The sequence below is a fragment of the Halichoerus grypus genome, chromosome 10 (assembly GCF_964656455.1).
Source record: "Halichoerus grypus chromosome 10, mHalGry1.hap1.1, whole genome shotgun sequence".
Lineage (NCBI taxonomy): Eukaryota > Metazoa > Chordata > Mammalia > Carnivora > Phocidae > Halichoerus > Halichoerus grypus.
The window spans coordinates 22,701,059-22,721,359 of NC_135721.1; the positions used below are offsets into that span (position 1 = coordinate 22,701,059).

The window sequence follows — 20,301 nt, forward strand, 5'->3', positions numbered from 1 at the left end:
ACATTTGGTGATGATTGCTAAATTGTGGGAATATAATAGTAACTAGCTAATACTGAATGTTATATGCAAGATACCACAAAAAATTTTTTATAAGCTCCTTGAATCTTCTCTATGAAATACATTATTTAATTATCTTCATTTTACAGATGGGGAAATTGAGACTTAGGAAGATAAGTACTTCCCAATCTCACAAAAGTTAGTAGTGGCAGAGCTGGGGTGCAAATTCAGATGTGACTTGCCAATGGCCAAATTCAGTGATTAGCAACTGTTTACATGTCTCTTTAGTATTATATTATATCTGTATGTTGATACAATATCTATTTTGTAGTTTTTCCCCACCTGAAAATTAAAAACAAACCAAGAAGCTTTAGTTTTAATTCTTACCAGATTCCTGAAATTGGATTTGTTTGACGTTGTAGTAATCTTACCAGTAAAGCACTGTGTCAGTGTACAATATGTAGAGTGTGTGCAGTTGCGTTGTATGTTGTATAATAAGTTCCATGTTAAAAATAACATGGATTATAATTTCCATTTTATATCTAATCGTACTTTTTATATAGCCTGACTCAACAGTTCTCAGTAAATATTTTCTCAGTTAGCCACAGTTCTAACTCAAGTTCTTTTCCCTTCTATATGCTCTTATAACACTCTGAACTTATATTGTCATGATTCCATATTCTCTTGTACAGTTATTTGTTTCATACTTAATTGCCTCTTCTACTTGACTATAGGCTTCTTAAAGGCAAGGAATGTGTATCTTAACTTTTATTTTGCATCCTTTAACATATGGATGTTCTTAATTCTTTATTTGGATAAACATAATTAACTGTTATACAAAAAAATGGACTCTGCTCCAAGAAAATCTATTTCAAATTAGAAAATCTATTTCAAATTAGAAAACAACTTACATGTGTACAATACAGATATTTTATCACATTGAGCCTGAAAAATTGTTAATCTAGAATAGAATCACAATGTAGTCCTGATTTCATAGTACCATAGTACATTATAGATTTTCTATGTTTTACTTAGTCAACAAGCATGAAAGGGGCCAACCTCTGGCTTCTATCTACCCTTTACTAAGAACTATCAGGGATACTAAAGTATGTAATTATGTAATTTCACAGAGGACATGATTTGACTCGTATAACTGAATGGGTTTAACCATGAGGTGCTTTATGTTAAGGTAATATTAAAATATGTACAGTTATTTTAAGGGAGGATAAAGTAATATGTAGGTGCTAATTCTATATTAATGTAATTAAATTGAATATGCATATAGTTTTTTTTAAAGGACATAAGTGCGTATACAATTAAAAGTAAGTCTTCCTCATAGCCCAAGATCTTAGCATTCTTTCTCAAGGACAACTAACATTTCATGTATATCTGTCTAGAAATAATTTTCTCTACATGAACCAGTGTATATATCACCTGAATAGAAGTGTACTATATACTTCTGTGCCTTTTGAAATCTCTAATGTGAAACATCTACAAAAGGAGTGTATGGAGTGTGTATATGTGTGTGCATTAAAGAAGAAGCGAAACAAATACTCATGTACCCATGACTCAAGAAGAGAACATTGCCAGAATCTTAGAAGCTCACAGTACACAATTTCCCAGATAGAGCCCCCTTCCTTCCACAGGTAGTAATTTTCTTGATTTTCTTTATTCTATGTATACACCTCTAAATAATACATTGTTTAGTTTTTCCTGTTTTTAAGCTATATGTAAAATAGTCATGTTCTCTGTTCTTCTGTAACTTCCTTCTTTTGCTTTATGATTTTAAGATCCATTAATATTGATATGAGTATCTCTGGTTCATTTTTGCTGCAGAATATTCTATTGTTGCTTATATATTTGATTTTTTTTTTACTATCTTGTCTTTATGTCCCACTTTTTCTGTTTCTTCTTTCCACTCCATTTTTATCTTCTTTCTGATCGAAATTTTTAAAATTTTTATTTTTTGATACTTTTTTTCCCTCTACTTGTTAGAAAATTATGCAGTCTATATCTGTTCCTTTAGCAGTTATCCCAGTTACTTATTTTTTTTAACTTACAAATTACCGGTTTATTATAAAAGGATGTAACTCAGGAAAAGCCAGATGGAAGAGATGCATAGGGCAGGATATGGAAAAAGGGCATGGAGCTTCCATACCCTCTCAGCACATCTGATCTCCACATGTTCATCCACCAGGAAGCTCTCTCCCAGTTATTTTTAATCAAGAACCTTAAGCATTTTAACTCCAGTCACCCCCTTCTCAACTTACATTCTCTTGTTTTACAATTCTGTAGTTCTACATGAAGCCCTCCAAAAACTTAGAGACATTATTATTGTCGTTTTATACACTGAATATTTGTTTAGATTAACCCACATACCTACATCTTTGCTTACTATTCCTTCTTGCATCTCAAACCTTCCACTTGGGATCATTTGCCTTACTTTCTTACTGCTTTTGAGACCTTTTTTCCTTTGGTGTTTGTTTATTTCAGCATCTTCACACTTCAGGATCGGTTTCTGTTTATGGTGCCTTGCTTTCTTACGTGTTTTGTAATTTTTTTTATTGTAAGTTGCCTATTTTTCTTGGAAAGTCGTCTGTGGGGTTTTCATTATTTCCATTGGGAAATCTCTGTCCTTATCTCTGTTTCTGTGTTATCTAACATGTCTTTTTTGTTTGTTTGCTTTGACTGCTTTTAAGATTTTCTCTTTATCACTGGTTCTGAACAATTTGATTATGATGTGCATTGGTGTAATTTTCTTTGAATTTTGTGCTTTGGGGTTCATTGAGCTTATTAGTATTTTTATAGTTTTCATCAAATTTCAAAATTTTTCAGCCATTATTTCTTCAAATATTTTTTGGGGGGCACCCAACACCCGTTAGGGACTCCAGTTTCACCTCTGTTATTTTTGTTTCTTTTTCTGTGTGTGTTTCATTTTGGATAGTTTATATTGCGGTCTTCAGTGCCCAAATCTTTTCTTCTGCAATATTTAATCTCTTAATCCCACTCTATGTATTTTTCATTGGATATGTAATTTTCATCTCTAGAAGTACAATTTGAATGTGTCTTCTTATCTTTTTGAACATCTGGAATTAATATATCTGTTTTAATGTCTGTTATTTCTAACATGTGTCAGTTTGATTGATGATTCTTTTTATTATGGGTCATGTTTTCCTGCTTCTGTGCATGCCTGATCCCCCTCAAGTATTTAAGAGGATACGGATTCCCATATGTATATAAGGAAACTACCTGGGTGTAGGGAAAAACTATAAGAAAGGATTAGAGGGAACCGTGCCTTACATTTACCCAGGGCTAGAAATAGTGCCTGTTCCCACCAGTCAGACTGAAAAAAACTCACAATTCACAGGATATTGAGTACTCAGGAATGTCTTGCCTCAGTAGTGGGGAATAATTAGCCCCAGTCTGAACATTGCTCCAGATCCACCTAACAAATCATAAAAGCAAGACCTGAAAGGATCAGACTGTTTCCAAGTAACTTAACTGCATCCCAGAACAAAGCTCAAGATTTATAGGAATACAAAACTATCCAGAACTCAACAAGGTAAAATTCATTGTATTTTTATTTTTGACCTACATTTCTTTAATTATGAGTAAGGTTGAATGTCTTTTATATGTTTATAAGTGATTGTGTGTGTGTGTGTGTGTGTGTGTGTGTGTGTGTGTGTATGAACTGCCTGTTCCTGTCCTTTTCCCATTTCTTTTTTGAGTTGTTGGTCTTTTTTGTTAGGTATCTGGCTAATACAGTTGAAGAAGATGAAGAAGAATCCAAATATGAAATTTTTCCATGGGCTTTAGGGAAAAACTGGAGAAAATTGTTCCCTAATTTCTTAAAGTTAAGGGACCAACTCTGGGATAGAATTGACTATAGGGCTATTGTAAGCAGGCGATGCTGTGAGGAGGTAAGATTTTTTAAGTACTTTATATACGTAGTCTCTGTTTTCTCTTTATGTAATTTCCCTTGTCTTGTTTTTTAATGTGCTTCTAATATTTAATTTTTTGTATATGTAAGGGTAGACTGTTAACCCTAATGGTTACCATGAGTACAACTTGTATATACAATGCTGATGTTTTAATTTTATACCACAATAATTAAAAATTGTCATTTCTGTTTTTCAGAGCAGCCTACTTCTGTAGTAAGTATTTTTGTTTGTGTTTATCTAGTCTAAAAGATCACAGATATATTGGGAAAGAATAGTATGCACATTCCAAAATATGTTAATAACATTTGGAGCTGAATAATAACTTCCATTAAATAAAGTTTGTGAAATTTCAAGTTCCCAAGATTGAAATGCAAACTGTATGGTCTAAAATTTAAATAAATTTAAATATGTTAAAAATCATACCTTTTTTCACATAGAATAATACATAAAGTAAGTTTCTATTAAGATAAAACAGACACTAAAAATTAAAAGATGGGTTATTTTGGGAAACAAAAGCAAAAATGAACTGTTGGGACTCCATCAAGATAAAAAGCTTTTGCACAACAAAGAAAATAGTCAACAAAACCAAAAGACAACCTACAGAATGGGAGAAGATATTTGCAAATGTCTTATCAGATAAAGGGCTAGTATCCAAAAATCTATAAAGAACTTATCAAACTCAACACCCAAAGAATAATCCAGTCAAGAAATGGGTAGAAGACATGAACAGACATTTCTCCAAAGAAGACATATAAATGGCCAACAGACACATGAAAAAATGCTCTCAACATCACCCGGCATCAGGGAAATACAAATCAAAACTATAATGAGATACCACCTCACACCAGTCAGAATGGCTAAAATTAACAAGTCAGGAAACAACAGATGTTGGCGAGGATGCAGGAAAAGGGGAGCCCTCTTATAGTGCTGGTGGGAATACAAGCTGGTGCAGCCACTCTGGCAAACAGTATAGAATGTCCTCAAAAAGTTAAAAATAGAGCTACCCTATGATCCAGCAATTGCACTACTAGGTATTTACCCAAAAGATACAAACATAGTGATCCGAGGGGGTACCTGCACCCCAATGTTTATAGCAGCAATGTCTACAATAGCCAAACTATGGAAAGAGCCCAGATATCCATCAATAGATGAATGGATAAAGAAGATGTGATATATATATACAATGGAATATTACTCAGCCATCAACAAGATGAAATCTTACCATTTACAACGACATGGATGAAACTAGAGGGTATTATGCTAAGTGAAATAGGTCAATCAGAGAAAGACAATTATCATGATTTCATTCATATGTGGAATTGAAGAAACAAAACAGAGGATCATAGGGGAAGGGAGGGAAAAATGAAACAAGATGAAACCAGAGAGGGAGACAAACCATAAGAGACTCTTAACTATAGGAACCAAACTGAGGGTTGCCAGAGGGGGGAGAGGAGGTAGACGTAACTGGGGGATGGGCATTAAGGAGGGCACATGATGTAATGAGCCCTGGGTGTTCTATATGACTGATGAATCACTGAACTCTACCTCTGAAACTAATAATACACTATATGTTAATTTAATTGAATTTAAATAAAATTTAAAGATAAATTAAAAAAACAAAAATGCGTTATTTTATCTAATGTTCTGGTTTTCAATAAAGAAAAGAGTTAATGTTTCAAACTAAAGAAATATTCTAGAGTAGAAAATTAATGGAAAGCAGTGATCATTGTAAGCCAGTACTGGTTCAGTAAAGTTTGGTAAATGTGAATTAGATAATGCTATAATTAAATGAAGTCATATCCAGTTAAATGATGATAGGCCAAAAGAGCCAATTAATGGATTAGTGTCAAACTTCAGGGAATACTTTGAAGATGTGTCATAGAACTCTGCCCAGAATTAACCTTCTTAATTATATTTATTAATGAGATGAAGATATTGGAAAGCATGCATAATTGTGGATTAAATTAAGAGGATTGTTGAATGTTGGAGGAAATGAAAGGATTCAAAAATAACTTAGAAGACTGAATAGGCCAAGTTTTTTCAGGATTGAATTCAATAGAAAAATATGAAAAATTGGGTGTGTATACATTCCCCAAATTAATGGAACAACTCATTCCAATTACAGAGCACTGAAAGAGTCCTGTATTGCTATTTCTTATCACTACCTCCCCAGTGGATAATTTGTGCACCTGTGCCATTCTTGGACATGATAGTAGGCCTTATTTGAACACTCTGATTTTTTCAAAGTAAACACTTCAAGCCCCATGACACTCACCTAAAAGCATGGAGCGGGTACCAGAGGCAAGAGGCCGGGATAGGTAATGTTCACCTCACGGCAGATTGCCCACCCACTCCTAAGAACAACTTGCATTATAACCGCAGCAACTTAATTTATACGATTGGAGCTGGGATTACTTCAGTGCTGGCATCAGACTATTAAACAGCCAGGGAATGGTATGGCTTAATGGTGTATGTGTAAAAGACTAAAAAGTTTTAGATAGCTGTAAACTCAGTTGTGTAATGGGATTGAAAGAAAAGTTTAGTCTCTCAAGCCTTCAACACTGACAACAGATCTCTCCCCTAAATCTAGATGTGCATATCAAATTTCCTATCCATATTTCATTATCTAGTAGATACCTTAGACTTAACATGCTGAAAATCCAGTTTCTGATTCCTCCACATAGACCTCCAAACTTACTCCTCCTATAATCTTCTACGTGTTAATAAATCGTAACTTGATCATTCTAGTTCAGGCCAAAAAAACTGTTCCCCTTCACTTCTCACATCCATACCTTAAGAAAATATCTAGCATCCTACCATTTCTCACCTCCTCTACCACTAAGCCCTACTTTGATTGTCCCCTCTTGCCTCAATTATTGCCATAACCTTCCAAGTAGTCGCTCTTATAATCTCTCTCCTGTAGTCTATTTTCACACACCAGCCAGACAAAATCTTTTAGAATAAGTCAAATCATGACTCCTCTACTCAAAAGCCTCCAGAGGCTTCCCATCTCACATAGAGGAAAAGGCAAAACCCTTATCATGGTTCTACCTGGTCCGCCAACTCTTACCTCTTTTACTTCATCTCACTTCCCTCCAACTACACTGGCCTCCTCGCCATTCTTCAAACACAACAAGGACATTCTCACCTCAGGATTTTTTTTAACTGGAATGCTTTTCCCCCAGATATCAGTGTGCTTCACTTCCTCCTTCATTCAGGACTCTACTTAAATATCAACTCAGAGAAACCTTTCCTTACCACCCTGTATCTAGTAGTATCTCCCAGAATTGAATAAAATTGAAGAGTCCAGAAATAAACCTTCATTTTTATGTTCAATTGAATTTTGACAAGGGTACCAAGAAAATTCAATGGGGAAAGAATAGTCTTCAACAAATGGTGCTGGGACAACTGGATATCCACATGCAAATGAATGCAGTTGGACCCCTATTTCATATCATATATAAAAGCTAACTCAAAATGGATCAAAGACCCAAATGTAAGAGCTAAAAATTATAAAGCTTTTAAAAGAAAGCATAGGGATAAATCTTCATTATCTTGAATTAGGTTTCTTAGAGATGATACCAAAAGCACAAGTAACAAAAGAAAATGAGATCATCATCAAAATTGAAAACTTTTGTCCTTCAAAGGACACCATAAAGAAAGTGAAGAGACAAACCACAAAGTGGGAGAAAATTTTTGCCGATTATCTGTCCAATAAGGGAATTGTATCTAGAATATATAAAGAGCTCTTACAACTCAACAATAGAAAGACAACTCAACTTTTAAAAGGGCAAGGATCCGAAAAGGCTTCTTGAAAGAAGGTAAACAAATGGGCAGAAAAGTACATGGAAAGATGCTCAACATCATTAACCATCAGGGAAATGCAAAATCAAAACCACAAGGAGATATCACTTCACAACCACTAGGATGGCTATCATGAAAAAGACAAATATAACAAGTGTTGGTAAGGATGTGGAGAAAAGGGAACCTTGATACACTTCTGGTGGGAATTTAAAATAGTGTGGTTGTTTTGGAAAACAGTGTGGTAGTTCCTCAAAAGGCTAAACAAAGGGTTATCATACAACCCAGCATTTCCAGTCCTCGTTATATACACAAAAGAAATGAAAGTTATGTCCACACAAAAACTTGTACGTGAATATTCATAGCAGCATTATTTGTAATAGTCAAAAAGTGAAAACCCAAATGTCCATCAACAAATGAATGGATAAACAATATTGTATAGCTATACAATGATACATTATTTGGCAATTAAAAGGAATGAAGTACTGATACCTGCTACAACATGGATGAACCCTGGAAATATTATGCTAAGTGAAAGAAGCCAGTCACGAAGGACCACATATTGTATGATTCCATTTAAATGAATGGTCTAAAATAGACAAATCCAAAGAGAAAGTAGATTAGAGGTTGCCAGAGGCTGAGGGGAGGGAGAAATGGGGTGTGATTTCCTTTTTTATGGAGTGATGAAAATATTCTAAAATTGACTGTGGTAATGGTTGTACAACTCTGAATATACTAAAAGCCATTGTATTCTTTAAGTGGGTGAATTGTATGGTATTTGAGTTATAGCTCAATAAAGCTGCTAAAATAACAAGTAGTACCTCCCACTATTCCTCTGTATTCCTTTTCCCAGTTTTCTTCATAGCACTTAACCATCATATAATATACTCTGTTTCACCTATCTTGCTAATGTCTATTTCCCCCTGCTAAAATATAAATTCCAAGAGGGCATGATCTTTATTTTCTCATTGTACCCCCCAATCCCTAGAACTATATGCCACACACATAGTAGGTAGTCAGTAAATACTGCTGACTGACAGAGTGAATGGAATTTAAAGTTTGCAATTCTTTTTCATACCTTTTTATCCGTGTAGTAAAAAAACAATAAACTATAAAATTTCTTCACCAGACTGAGCACTGCCTCTTACAACAGGGGCACATAGGTAGATAGGCTTTCTTATGGCTGTTCCAACCAGGTACGGTTGAATCATGGTGGTATATAGGAAAGGAAATTACCTAGACTTTATCCTGTTCTCTTAACTATTCATTTAACAGCTAACTTAGGAGTAAGACACTTAAGTTCAGTGTTGTGGGGGGTTGTTATAAAGAAGTACTATATCATCTTTGCCCTGAAGTTTGATGCATTTAAGTGGCAAGACATATTGTTAGAAATTTAGTTTAGTATTCTATGCATTTGTTATTGAGAGCCAGGTATTGACATTCTGCCAACCCATTTCTTTAGTCTCATCCTCAAGTAAGCCCAAGTTATGATAGTATTTACAAACTGGCTTACAATACTACTACTTTACATTTGCATTATGCTCTACAAATTCATAAATATTTTCATGTAAATTATCTTATCCTCACAAAAATACCTGTGAGGGTTGTAGCATTCTCATTTTACATCTGATGAGACTGAGGACTGAGGAGATTGAGGTTTACTCAAGATCAGACATCAACTAAGTGGTAAACGCAGAACTTCACATTTAATGACTTCCCAGTGTTCTGTTTTCTCTGACAGCTAGCTTCCCACTGTTTATATTGGTTAATTGGAAAACACATTTGTGTCTATTGTGTTATTTTCTCTCAGGAATTAAATAGCATTTAAAAAAAGGACTTAAATAGCGTAAGTATTCTCTCCATTTTTCTGACGAATAAACTGGGGCTTAGAAGGGTTGTAACTTGTCCATTGTCATTCATTTAAAAAGTGGCAGGGCCAGCTAGTACTTAAAGTTGGGAATCTTTCCATTATATACCACTATCAAAAAACTTATTCTCTCCTTTCAGATAGTATGAATTTTTAAATTTGTCTCTTTTTTTTAACGTTGGTTGCTGCAAAGAAGCTAAGAGCCAAGTTTTATCCCTAACTACATTAATTCTATCACCCTTTACTACCGGCATGTCTGCTTTTTCCCTTTAGCCAAAGTTTCCCTTTTGGGTCCTAGTTTAATGAATTTTTTTTTTTTTTTTTTTACTTTTTGTCAGCTGCCTCAAATCCTTTTTTGGAAAGAGATGAGGTATGATTATATTGAAAAATATATGTAGGGCTTCTCCAGAAAAGAGTAAAGACAATTTCCCTATTTATTCTGACCTTATTACCTTCTTACAATCAGTTTACCTTTTTGGATATCAGCTCCTCTGAGGTGGAATTTATTTAGATTGATGATAGCTTAATTTCTAGATTGGTTCACAGATTATGGAATATGCCAATCTGATGAGAAAGAGTTAGACTCCACTTCCAGTCCTTTTATGCTTGATGGAGGGTAGCAATTTTCTCAAGAGGAAGCTTTTCTCTGTTCTTATTATGTACTCTGGCCTAGACGGCACAGTATCATCCAAGCTGATTTGTCTGTCAGCTACTATTCGATTCCACATTAGAATTTAGAAAGCAGAGATGTGATATAAACAAGAGTGTTGAACAAAATAATCCAATGACCGTATGCAGCAGAGACCCAATATGGGGAAGGTACTGGAAACTGTTAAACTTGCTGTAGTTCAGGAAGGAAGGTATAAACCTAGTGCTGAAGATAGCGATGCCAAAGAAAAATCAATGTTATGAAATTATACTTGTCATTACTTGGTGACCAGTTGGATATAGGGCCCATGGGAGAGTGAGCTTTCAGAGTTTCAAATCTGTAGAACAGAAAGGGTGATGGATTCCATAATGGAAACAGGAATCACTAAAAAAACAAACTGGTTTATTGGGAAAATAAGGAATTTGGTATCAGACATATGAATTTAAGGTGATATTTGGATAAGTGAATAGTCAACATGTATGAGTTAAGTATGAGTCATCACATATAAGTGATGTTTAAAGCTTGGTAGAGTAATAAGAGATCAAGGTGAACATAATGTTAATACTTTGGGAGCATTTGTCAGGTACTGTTCTAGGTACTGCATATGTGTTAACTTTCACAACAATTCTTACAGCTAGCTAGCTAATCTCAGAAGAGGAAACTGAGGCACAGAGAGGCTAAATGACTTCTCTAAGGTCACACAATTAGTCAAGCAGCACACTAGTATTCACACCTAGGCAGTCTGATTCCAGAGTCAGTTTTGTGGGGTTTTTTAAAAGATTTTATTTATTTATTTGACAGAGAGAGAGAGCGGCAGGCAGAGGGAGAGTGAGAAGCAGGCTCCCCACGGAGCAGGGAGCCCAATGCGGGGACTCGATCCCAGGACCCTGGGATCATGACCTGAGCCGAAGGCAGATGCTTAACCGACTGAGCCACTTAGGCGCCCCAAGAGTCAGTGTTTTTTAACACACTATACTATCTCTTGAGATCAAAGAGAAGTAGGATATATAGAGAAATACAGGGCCAAGTATTAAGTTTTGGAACACCCATCAAGACACCAAAATAAACCACTAAAAATGAGAGAAGAGTAAAATAAAAACTAGGCTAACATTTGTAGTAGATCAAGTGCTATTAATGCTTCAAAGAAGTTACTTTCGGTGGCCCCTGGGTGGCTCAGTCGTTAAGCGTCTGCCTTCAGCTCAGGTCATGATCCCAGGGTCCTGGGATTGAGCCCACATCGGGCTCCCTGCTCCGCGGGAAGCCTGCTTCTCCCTCTCCCACTCCCCCCTGCTTGTGTTCCCTCTCTCAAAGTATCTCTCTTTGTCAAATAAATAAATAAAATCTTTAAAAAACAAAACAAAGAAGTTACTTTCATAAATCACAGAATTTGAGGACTGTAAGTGACCTGTTTTCTCATTATACAAAAGATACCTATAGCCCAGAAGATTATGTAATTTGCCCAAGGTCATAGAACTAATAGAATTAAGACCAAAATCCCACTTTCTTGACCCTCTTACAGTTTTCTTTGCAATTTGCTGTTATCACAATAATATTCTAATATTTGTATGTATAAAATATATGCAAACATATATTTAAAAGTATACAAGTATGTGTACATGCATTTTTCTAGCTGGGTTAGCATTTAGAGAGACTGATACCTAGTTTGTTATACAAAGAACGGTTTGCTAAACCTATTTTGTCCCCTTTGCTTCCTATTTTTCTCTGCTCTTCTCACTAGACTTTGCTACAGGATTCTTAAAAAAATCATGTTGTTGGAAGTTTATGTCAGTGGCCCCTAATTCTTAATTATTTTCATCTATCAATAAGAAATATACAATGACTACATAATATTGTGTGGAAGGCATTTGATAGAGAGGTGTTTAAGACTATTCCTGCCCAGAGGACTTTCAGTAGATTGGTTACATTCATAAAAAGATATATCTGAGTACTAGACACATGCTTAAGTCCTAATGTAGCATTAACAATAAAACAGTACAATCTAAAAACTGGAGTTTTTAGAAAGGTGGGACTTATGCTTGGCATTGAAGGAAAAGCAATACTAAGACAAAAGGGAGAGGACATTCCAGAAATGGGAAATAAAGATGTACAAGTGTTGAGGAAGAAATAGATAAATATGGAAGGAATAAGAAATTCTGACACTCTACTTCCTCACTTCAGGTAGCTCTGAACCTAGTTTTATATTATGGAAATATTTATTGTTAGAATTAATATCTTTACATCTACTTTCAAAAAATTATGTTACTTTTTTACATGTTTGTTGAAAATTTTTGTGAAGGATTTAAGAAGTGGATTATAAAATAAATTCAATCCTAAAATATACTTTAAAAAATTAGCATAGCTAGCATTCTTTATGCCATTTGGGGGGAGGCCACAGGTACCCTGTTTTCTAAGTGGGCTGGTCTCAATCTGGGGGTTTAAGGTTTTCATTTTTAACAACAAAAGCCTTCTTTCTTTCCAAGCGAAATTTTATACACAATCCCCTAAACTGAGGTTCTCTGCTTGATTGGTCTTCCCATAGTCCATCCTGGGACACCTGATATAGTCTATGAAAACTCAGAGCTCTTGAAACAAGTTGAAAATCACTGGTTTAGGCATTAATAAGGCACTGCCAATCTACAATTCTCATTTACTTTGATCATTGATAACGGCAACTAAACATTTTTGCTTAGAATAACATTCTAACACTCTGCTTAGAAATTTTAGACATCATGGGGTCAACATATGTAGGTGTATTTACCTACTTTGACTTCTTAAATGACTATCATTTGCCAGCTGCTTACTATGTGATAAGGATTTTACACATACATAACCCTCCTATGAGGCAGATAGTATCCCCATTTTAAATATGAAGAAATTGAGCCTCAGAAAAGCTAAGTAACTTGCCCAATATCCTACAGCTTAGCAAGTGGCAGAGCCACGTTAAGGAACTAAGGCTATCCTGACTCAAAAGGCAGTATTTTATCTAGCCCAACATGTAGCAATGAATCTTAAGTGTTTTATAATTAATTCCTCATCTAATTCTTGCAAAAACCCTCTAAAGGAGACTCTGTTATTCTCTCCATATTACAGATAAGGTAACTGAGGAACAGAGAAGTTAAGTAACTTACCCATGTTCTTATTCACCATTTCCCTTGACATAAGTGCAAACATGTTAAGATTAGCCTAACATACATAGTTAGAAACCTTAATGTTATTTTCAACCAAATATATTCCAAAGTTAAGAATTATGTGTTGTTTTGGACTAACTGTATTATCTATCCCAAACTTAAGAATATTCAGAACTGAAAAACCTGGAAGGTTGAAATATTTGAAATAACTTAAGTACTTTGTATTGTCTTAAGGATTCAAGCAGTGAATCACTTTACACACACACACACACACACACACACCTATACTGTCTTAACTGGAGATGTCTTTTTTTTTTTTTAACATCAGTAACTTAGGTTTTTAGATCTAGTTTTAGAGATAGCTGTGAATCATTTTTGTACTTAATTTTACCGAATTTTAAAATCTTATTAAAATTCTAAAAGAAAGCTTTCCCCCATAGGTTATGGCTATTGCTCCAACCCATTATATATGGCAACGGGAACGCTCTGTGCATCACAGTGGAGCCATTAGAAACTACAACAGAGATGAAGTTCAACTGCCCAGGGGACCTAGTGCCACACCAGTAGATTGTTCACTCTGTGGTAAAAAAGGAAGATATGTTAGACTGGGATTGTCTTCATCATCTTCATCCAGTGATACAGTAGAGGTGATGGAGAAACATTCTCAGGAATCACACAACTCCTTCTCAATGGACATGGTAGTCGATCCTTCTCAAGCTTATAGCTATTCTCAAGGTATGATTTAGTAATATGTCAGAATTAGATTTATGCAAGTTATTAACAAATCCAAATTATTTATTGACCTGTGGTCAGTCCTTACAGGCAGGGGTACATAATAATTTTATATACTAGAACAATATGAGTTAAATTAGTATTGAAAGTTTTCTCCTTTTCAGTTTTTGTCTTGTGTCAGTATCTGTTTTTGTGGTAGCTTATCTAAACTAAAAGATTTTTAGTGTGACTTATGTTAAATTGAAAACCTAATACACCATGGGTCTCAAGTATTTTAAAGTATTAAGTATTTGAAGACCCTGAATCATTTTCTTTGAAATGTTTCATTCAATAGAAGTTTCAAAAAGAAAATAAATTTGTAATCTTTATCAGTGATTAACTACTGGTTTTCTTCTATACACTTTTTAAAATTGAGATATAATTGATATATAATATTGTATTAGTTTTAGGTGTACAACATAATGATTTGATGTATTATGAAATGATTACCACAGTAAGTCCATCACCACACATAGTTTATTTTTTTGTGATGGGAAGTTACAACATATACTCTTAGTAACCTTCAAATATGCAATACAGTATTGTGGACTATAGTCACCATGTTGCTCTTTGCATCCAAGATTGATTTATAACTGGAAGTTTGTATCTTTTGACCACCTTCACCCATTTTGCCCAATGTGCATCCCCACCTCTGGCAAACAACAATTTGTTCTCTGTATCTGTGAGTTCATTTTCTTGTTTTTTTTTTTTTTTAATTTTTTAAAGATTTTATTTATTTATTTGAGAGAGAGAGAGAGCACAAGAGGGGGGAGTGGGAGAGGGAGAAGCAGACTCCCTGCTGAGCAGGTAGCCCGATGCAGGACTTGATCCCGGGACTCCAGGATCATGACCTGAGCCGAAGGCAGTCGCTTAACCAACTGAGCCACCCAGGCGCCCTCATTTTCTTGTTTTGTTTTTAGATTCCACATATGAAATCACACAGTATTTTTCTTTTTCTGTCCAAAGTATTTCACTTAGCATAATGCCCTCAAGGTCATCCATGTTGTCACAGCTGGCAGGACTTCCTTATTTTTTGCGGCTGAATGATATTCCATTCCAATATTATATGGCTGAGTGTTAGTCTACACACACACACACACACACACACGCACGCACGCACCCTACATTTTCTTTATCCATTCATCAGCGGATGAACACTTAGGTTGTTCCATGTTTTGACTATTGCTAAGTGCTACAGCGAACAAGGGGGTGCAGATAACTTTTTGAGATAGTGATTTTTTTCCCTTAGGATAGATACCCAGATATGGAATTGCTGGATCATATAGTTCTATTTTTAATTTTTTGAGGAACCTCTATACTGTTTTTCCATATTGGCTGTAGCAATTTACATTACCACCAAGAGTGTACATGGGTTCCCTTTTCTCCAAATCCTCACCAACACTTGTTATTTCTTATCTTTTTGATAATAGCCATTCTAATAAGTATGAAATATCTCATTGTGGTTTTGATTTGCATTTCCCTGATAATTGGTGCTGTTGAACCTTTTTGTGGAACTGTTGGCTATTTATATGTCTTCTTTGAAAAAATGTCAATTCATTTCCTCTGCCCATTTTTTAATTGGATTTTTTTTTCTCTTGAGTTGTAGGAGTTCTTTATATATTTTGGATATGAACCCCTTATCAGATACATGATTTGTAAATATTTTCTCCCATTCCATAGGTTGCCTTTTCATTTTGCTGATGGTTTTCTTTGCTGTACAGAAGCTTTTTAATTTGATGTAATCCTACTGTTTATTTTTGCTTTGTTACCTTTGCTTTTGGTGTCAAATCCAAAAAACCATTGGCAAGATGAATGTCCTCCCATTTTGTTCTAGTTTTATGGTTTAGGTCTTACATTCAACTCTTTAACCCATCGTGAGTTGACTTTTTGTGCATAGTATAACATAGTGGTCTTCATTTCTTTTGCATGTGACTGTCCAGTTTTTACAATACCATTTATTGAAGAGACTATCTGTTCCCACTTCTTGGTTCTTTTGTCATAAATTAATTAACCATATATGAGTTTATTTCTGGGCTCTCTATACTGTTCCATTTCTCTATGGGTCAGTTTTATGCAAATACCATCCTGTTTTGATCATTATAGTTCTGTAACACTATACACTTTTCTATCTTCTATTTTAAAAAAATTAGAAGTATACTATATCTAAGCCTACTTTTTTTCACTTTATCATAAAGCATTTCCCCATGTCATTAGTCTTAGGAAACCTGATTTTTAATCATGACATGGTGTAAGTATCATAATTTATTTGCACATTTCATTTTTGTTGGGATTTAAATGACTTCGAACAATGGTACCTTAATTAGAAAATAATCATATGAACTGGAAATACTTTGTCAATCACACCATAATTTTCATTCAAATTATATTTATAAAGGTATCACTCTACTAGCAGTGATCCTTTTTACTTCTTATAAAGCCCTTCTTCCAGATTTTCACCCATGTAAGATATAGGACTGACAGATTTCTTATGGTTCTTCTTAAATTCTATAATGAGACCTGTATTATTTCAGAAATCACATATTTATTTTTGCTCTATCCTTATGAGATTAACAGTGGCTACTGAAGTTTTATTAAAAGAGAAACTAAACTCTTAAGACTCTTCAAGGTAGGAATCACATCTCAGTCATTGTTCCATTCCCTGGCCTTAGTAATCACTAAACAAATTTGACTGACAGTTTAGTCTCTTCCCTTGCAACACCTCCAAGCATAATTTTTATTGGTTCACTTTTATCTGAAGGTAAGTAGGATCTACCATAGGCTAAATTATAAAATAAAAATTGCCTTTTAGCATCCTTCTCCTCTATCCCAGCAATTTTTACCTGCACTCTTTGATTCTTGTAAGATTTACTAGATGTTTAAAATGTTCCAGGCAGTATGTTAAACATTTTACATTGATAATCTCACTTAATGTTCACAGCCAACCCTATGATAAATACTATTATCTCTACTTTGCAGATAAGGAGACTGAGGCTTAGAGAGGTTAAATCATTTGCCCAAAGTGGCGGAGCGACATTTGAACCCAGGTCTGTCTGACTCTAGACTACAGCCTGAATTCCTAACTATTATGTTCTACTGCCTCCTTTGATGAAATCCTACCTTTGGTGGTGAAAATAAGCTGCCACATTAGTCTTTTGGTAGACTACTAAGGACTGAGGAGGTGGTGAAAGTATTAAGAACCAAGTTCCTGATGAAAAATTGTATGGAGTGAACTGGGAGACAATTCTAGCCACAATTTGAACAGATATTTATAGAAAGCAGAACACAAGTAGTTATGGTTTACTCTCAGACTGGCGCCTGTAGATATCAAGAGTAGTAACACTGTATTTTAGGCTTTGATATCTCAACAGGAAAGCACAGTGCACCCGGGGAGGAAGGGGCTCTGCCAGTCAGTTTGCTTTGAAAAAACGAGCATGACTTTGAGGGATTGTGGATAAGTGGAGCCCTTGACTTAAGGGAGTTGTAAATGGAACTGTGCTTTCATCCCATCCCTGGTTTAGGATATACACAGATCCTCTACAGGAAGGAACAAGTATTTATTCAGTCCTCTTGTATTCAGAGTATTAAAGTTAAATGTAAAACCTTTTGTTTCAGGATGACAGAGGGTAGACAAAATAGAGAAAAACAACTGATCATACATACACTTGACCAGTAAACATACACATCCATTTTCCCTCAGTAGGCTTAATTGGAAGTGAGCTTATTAGGGGTGTGGGGACATTTAAGGGTAACACAATGTTATTCAGGAGCAGTGGTCCGTCTCTTACTGCCTCAGCAGCTGCTGATTGCCAGTAGTGACCTCTGCTAGCAAAATTTTCTTCCTTCAGTCCACATAAGGTGGTTGGAATCACCTAATGGCTTATGGTTGCAGAAAACTCAATTCATCATTCTACAAGAGACACAAAGAGCTGATACTGTACTCCAGGCTTCTGTGCTAAAATATAGCAGTAGACGCTTATCAATGCTTCTATCTTCAGACACAAGCAAGCAACTTCTTGCTTTTCAGGTAAAAACCTGTTTTTCTACCTTTAAAAATTTCTTCTCAAAACATGTTCAGAAAACAAGTTTTACATAAACACGCTTATGACATTTATTAGGAACAAAATAGTTGTTATTTTGACAAGGTTGGGAGATAAATGAGGCATTCTTTTTTTTTTTTTTTAAGATTTTATTTATTTATTTGACAGAGAGAGAGTGAGAGAGCACAAGCAGGGGGAGCTGCAGAGAGAGGAGAAGCAGGCTCCCCGCTGAGTTGGGAGCCCTATGCGGGGCTCGATCCCAGGACCCTGGGGTCATGACCCAAGCCAAAGGCAGATGCTTAACTGACTAAGCCACCCAGGCGCCCCTAAATAAGGCATTCTTTACAAATTTATGTACCTCACAATCACCAATCTTGTACCAGGCATATTACAAAGGTAGTCTCATTTAACGCTGACCACCCCCCTCAAGAAATCTTTAAGTGGCATCATGACACACATTTTAGTGACAAACTCAGAAAAGTCACAGTTTCAAGGTAAAACAACAGCAACAACAAAAACAGGAAGATAGGACCCAGTTCTATCTGAATATATAGCCTATTTTTATACTAAATGACACTTTCTCTTTACCTTATGCTGTTTTAAGCCTTATGACACCTAAATTAATCTGAAACGTGAATATGCAGAGGACGCCTCAGATTTTAGAGTGAAGCCAAAGGAAAAAAGCAATATACCAAACCTTATTCCTGGATCACATAGGCAGGCATGGAACACTGCAACTGTTATATAATCTAAAACCAAATAATTTTTCCTCAAAAAAAAAAAAAAAATCCCTTTCTGAACTTATTTCAGTCACTACAACTGTTCTAGTCATGCAGATTTAAAATCCTAATACTTAAGGCATAATGAGGCTTATAAATTAATGATGTAAGAGGGCAATGCTAATTATATGATCAACATTTAGGAACACAAAGATCCAGAATTAATTTTGTAGGGTGAGAGACCTGTTGAAGACTTTTTAGAGGAAGTAATATATGAGCTGAGCATTGACTAAGTCCTGCTTTGCCTAGCAAAAGAAGGGAAAGGGCTCCTGATAAACAGATAAAACTTTGAAAATACATAGCTTCATTCTCTCTATATCCAATGAATCACCAGCTCATCTGGTTATTCCTTCACAATATTTTTTACATCTGCCCCTTTTCCTCACCTCATGGTTGTAGATTACTACCAATCAACTCATAAGGTATACTATGTGTCCTAATTTCTAATTCACTTGTTTTTTCCTTCCTTTAAATACTCATAGACTATAGACTTCTAGACTAACTTTTAAAAAATACCTCCTTTTACATGACCATAGAATCTTCAGGCGTCCCCACTGCCTCTGAAGTACGGAGTTCAAACTCCAATTCTCCCACAGTCCATGAGCTATATTCCTAAATTTCTCCCTAGAACCAAGTCAACAGATAAAACAATACATGATCAAGTATAGGCTTATAGCCATCAGCACACTTTTACTGACCATTTACTGGGTGGAAAAGGTAGGACCTCTGGAAGGTACTAGGAAGACAGTTGAGTCAGTCACAAATCTGGAGGAGTTTACAGTATGGTAGATGAAAGCCAGATGTGCATTTAGGAAGCTAATTTTAGAAGATCGCATCTGTCCCATAAGCAAGACTGTAAACATGCTTAATGTTCTAGTGGAGACATGGAGAAAGGGCTTAAGCTGAACTTTAACCATGTAAATAAATGCTTATTTGCTTATGTAGTTTGGTTTTCAATTTAGCTTAATATTAGAATGGACACTGTTAAAGAAGTCTTGTTCAATTCAACATCTATTGAGCACAGTGTACTGAACAGAAACTAATTATTCTACATGAAATAGGAGTAGAATGGGGCATCTGGGTGGCTCAGTTGGTTAAGTGTCTGACTTGATCTCAGCTCAGGTCTTGATCTCAGGGTCATGAGTTCAGGCTTCACGTTGGGTCCCATGCCCAGCATGGAGCCTACTTAAAAAAAAAAAAAAAGAAAGAAATAGAGGAGTAGAAGGTACAACTTCTCTTTGCTCTTAAGCCAGCCCCTTCTCCAAGTAGTACAATTAGAGCTTGCATTCAAAACAATACATGAAGGACAGAATTTTATTACTGGTTAAATA

General features: G+C 35.3%; 1 protein-coding gene across 1 annotated transcript in view; it reads left to right on the forward strand.

The window, feature by feature from the left end:
• SPDYA (speedy/RINGO cell cycle regulator family member A) overlaps positions 1–20,301 on the forward strand; it is a 34,052-nt gene that overhangs the window by 12,054 nt on the left and 1,697 nt on the right. Inside the window, exons 5-6 of the mRNA XM_078056128.1 lie at positions 3,746–3,917; positions 13,824–14,118. Of these exons, the coding sequence (XP_077912254.1) occupies positions 3,746–3,917; positions 13,824–14,118 (467 nt within the window). The remainder of the gene's footprint in view (positions 1–3,745; positions 3,918–13,823; positions 14,119–20,301) is intronic.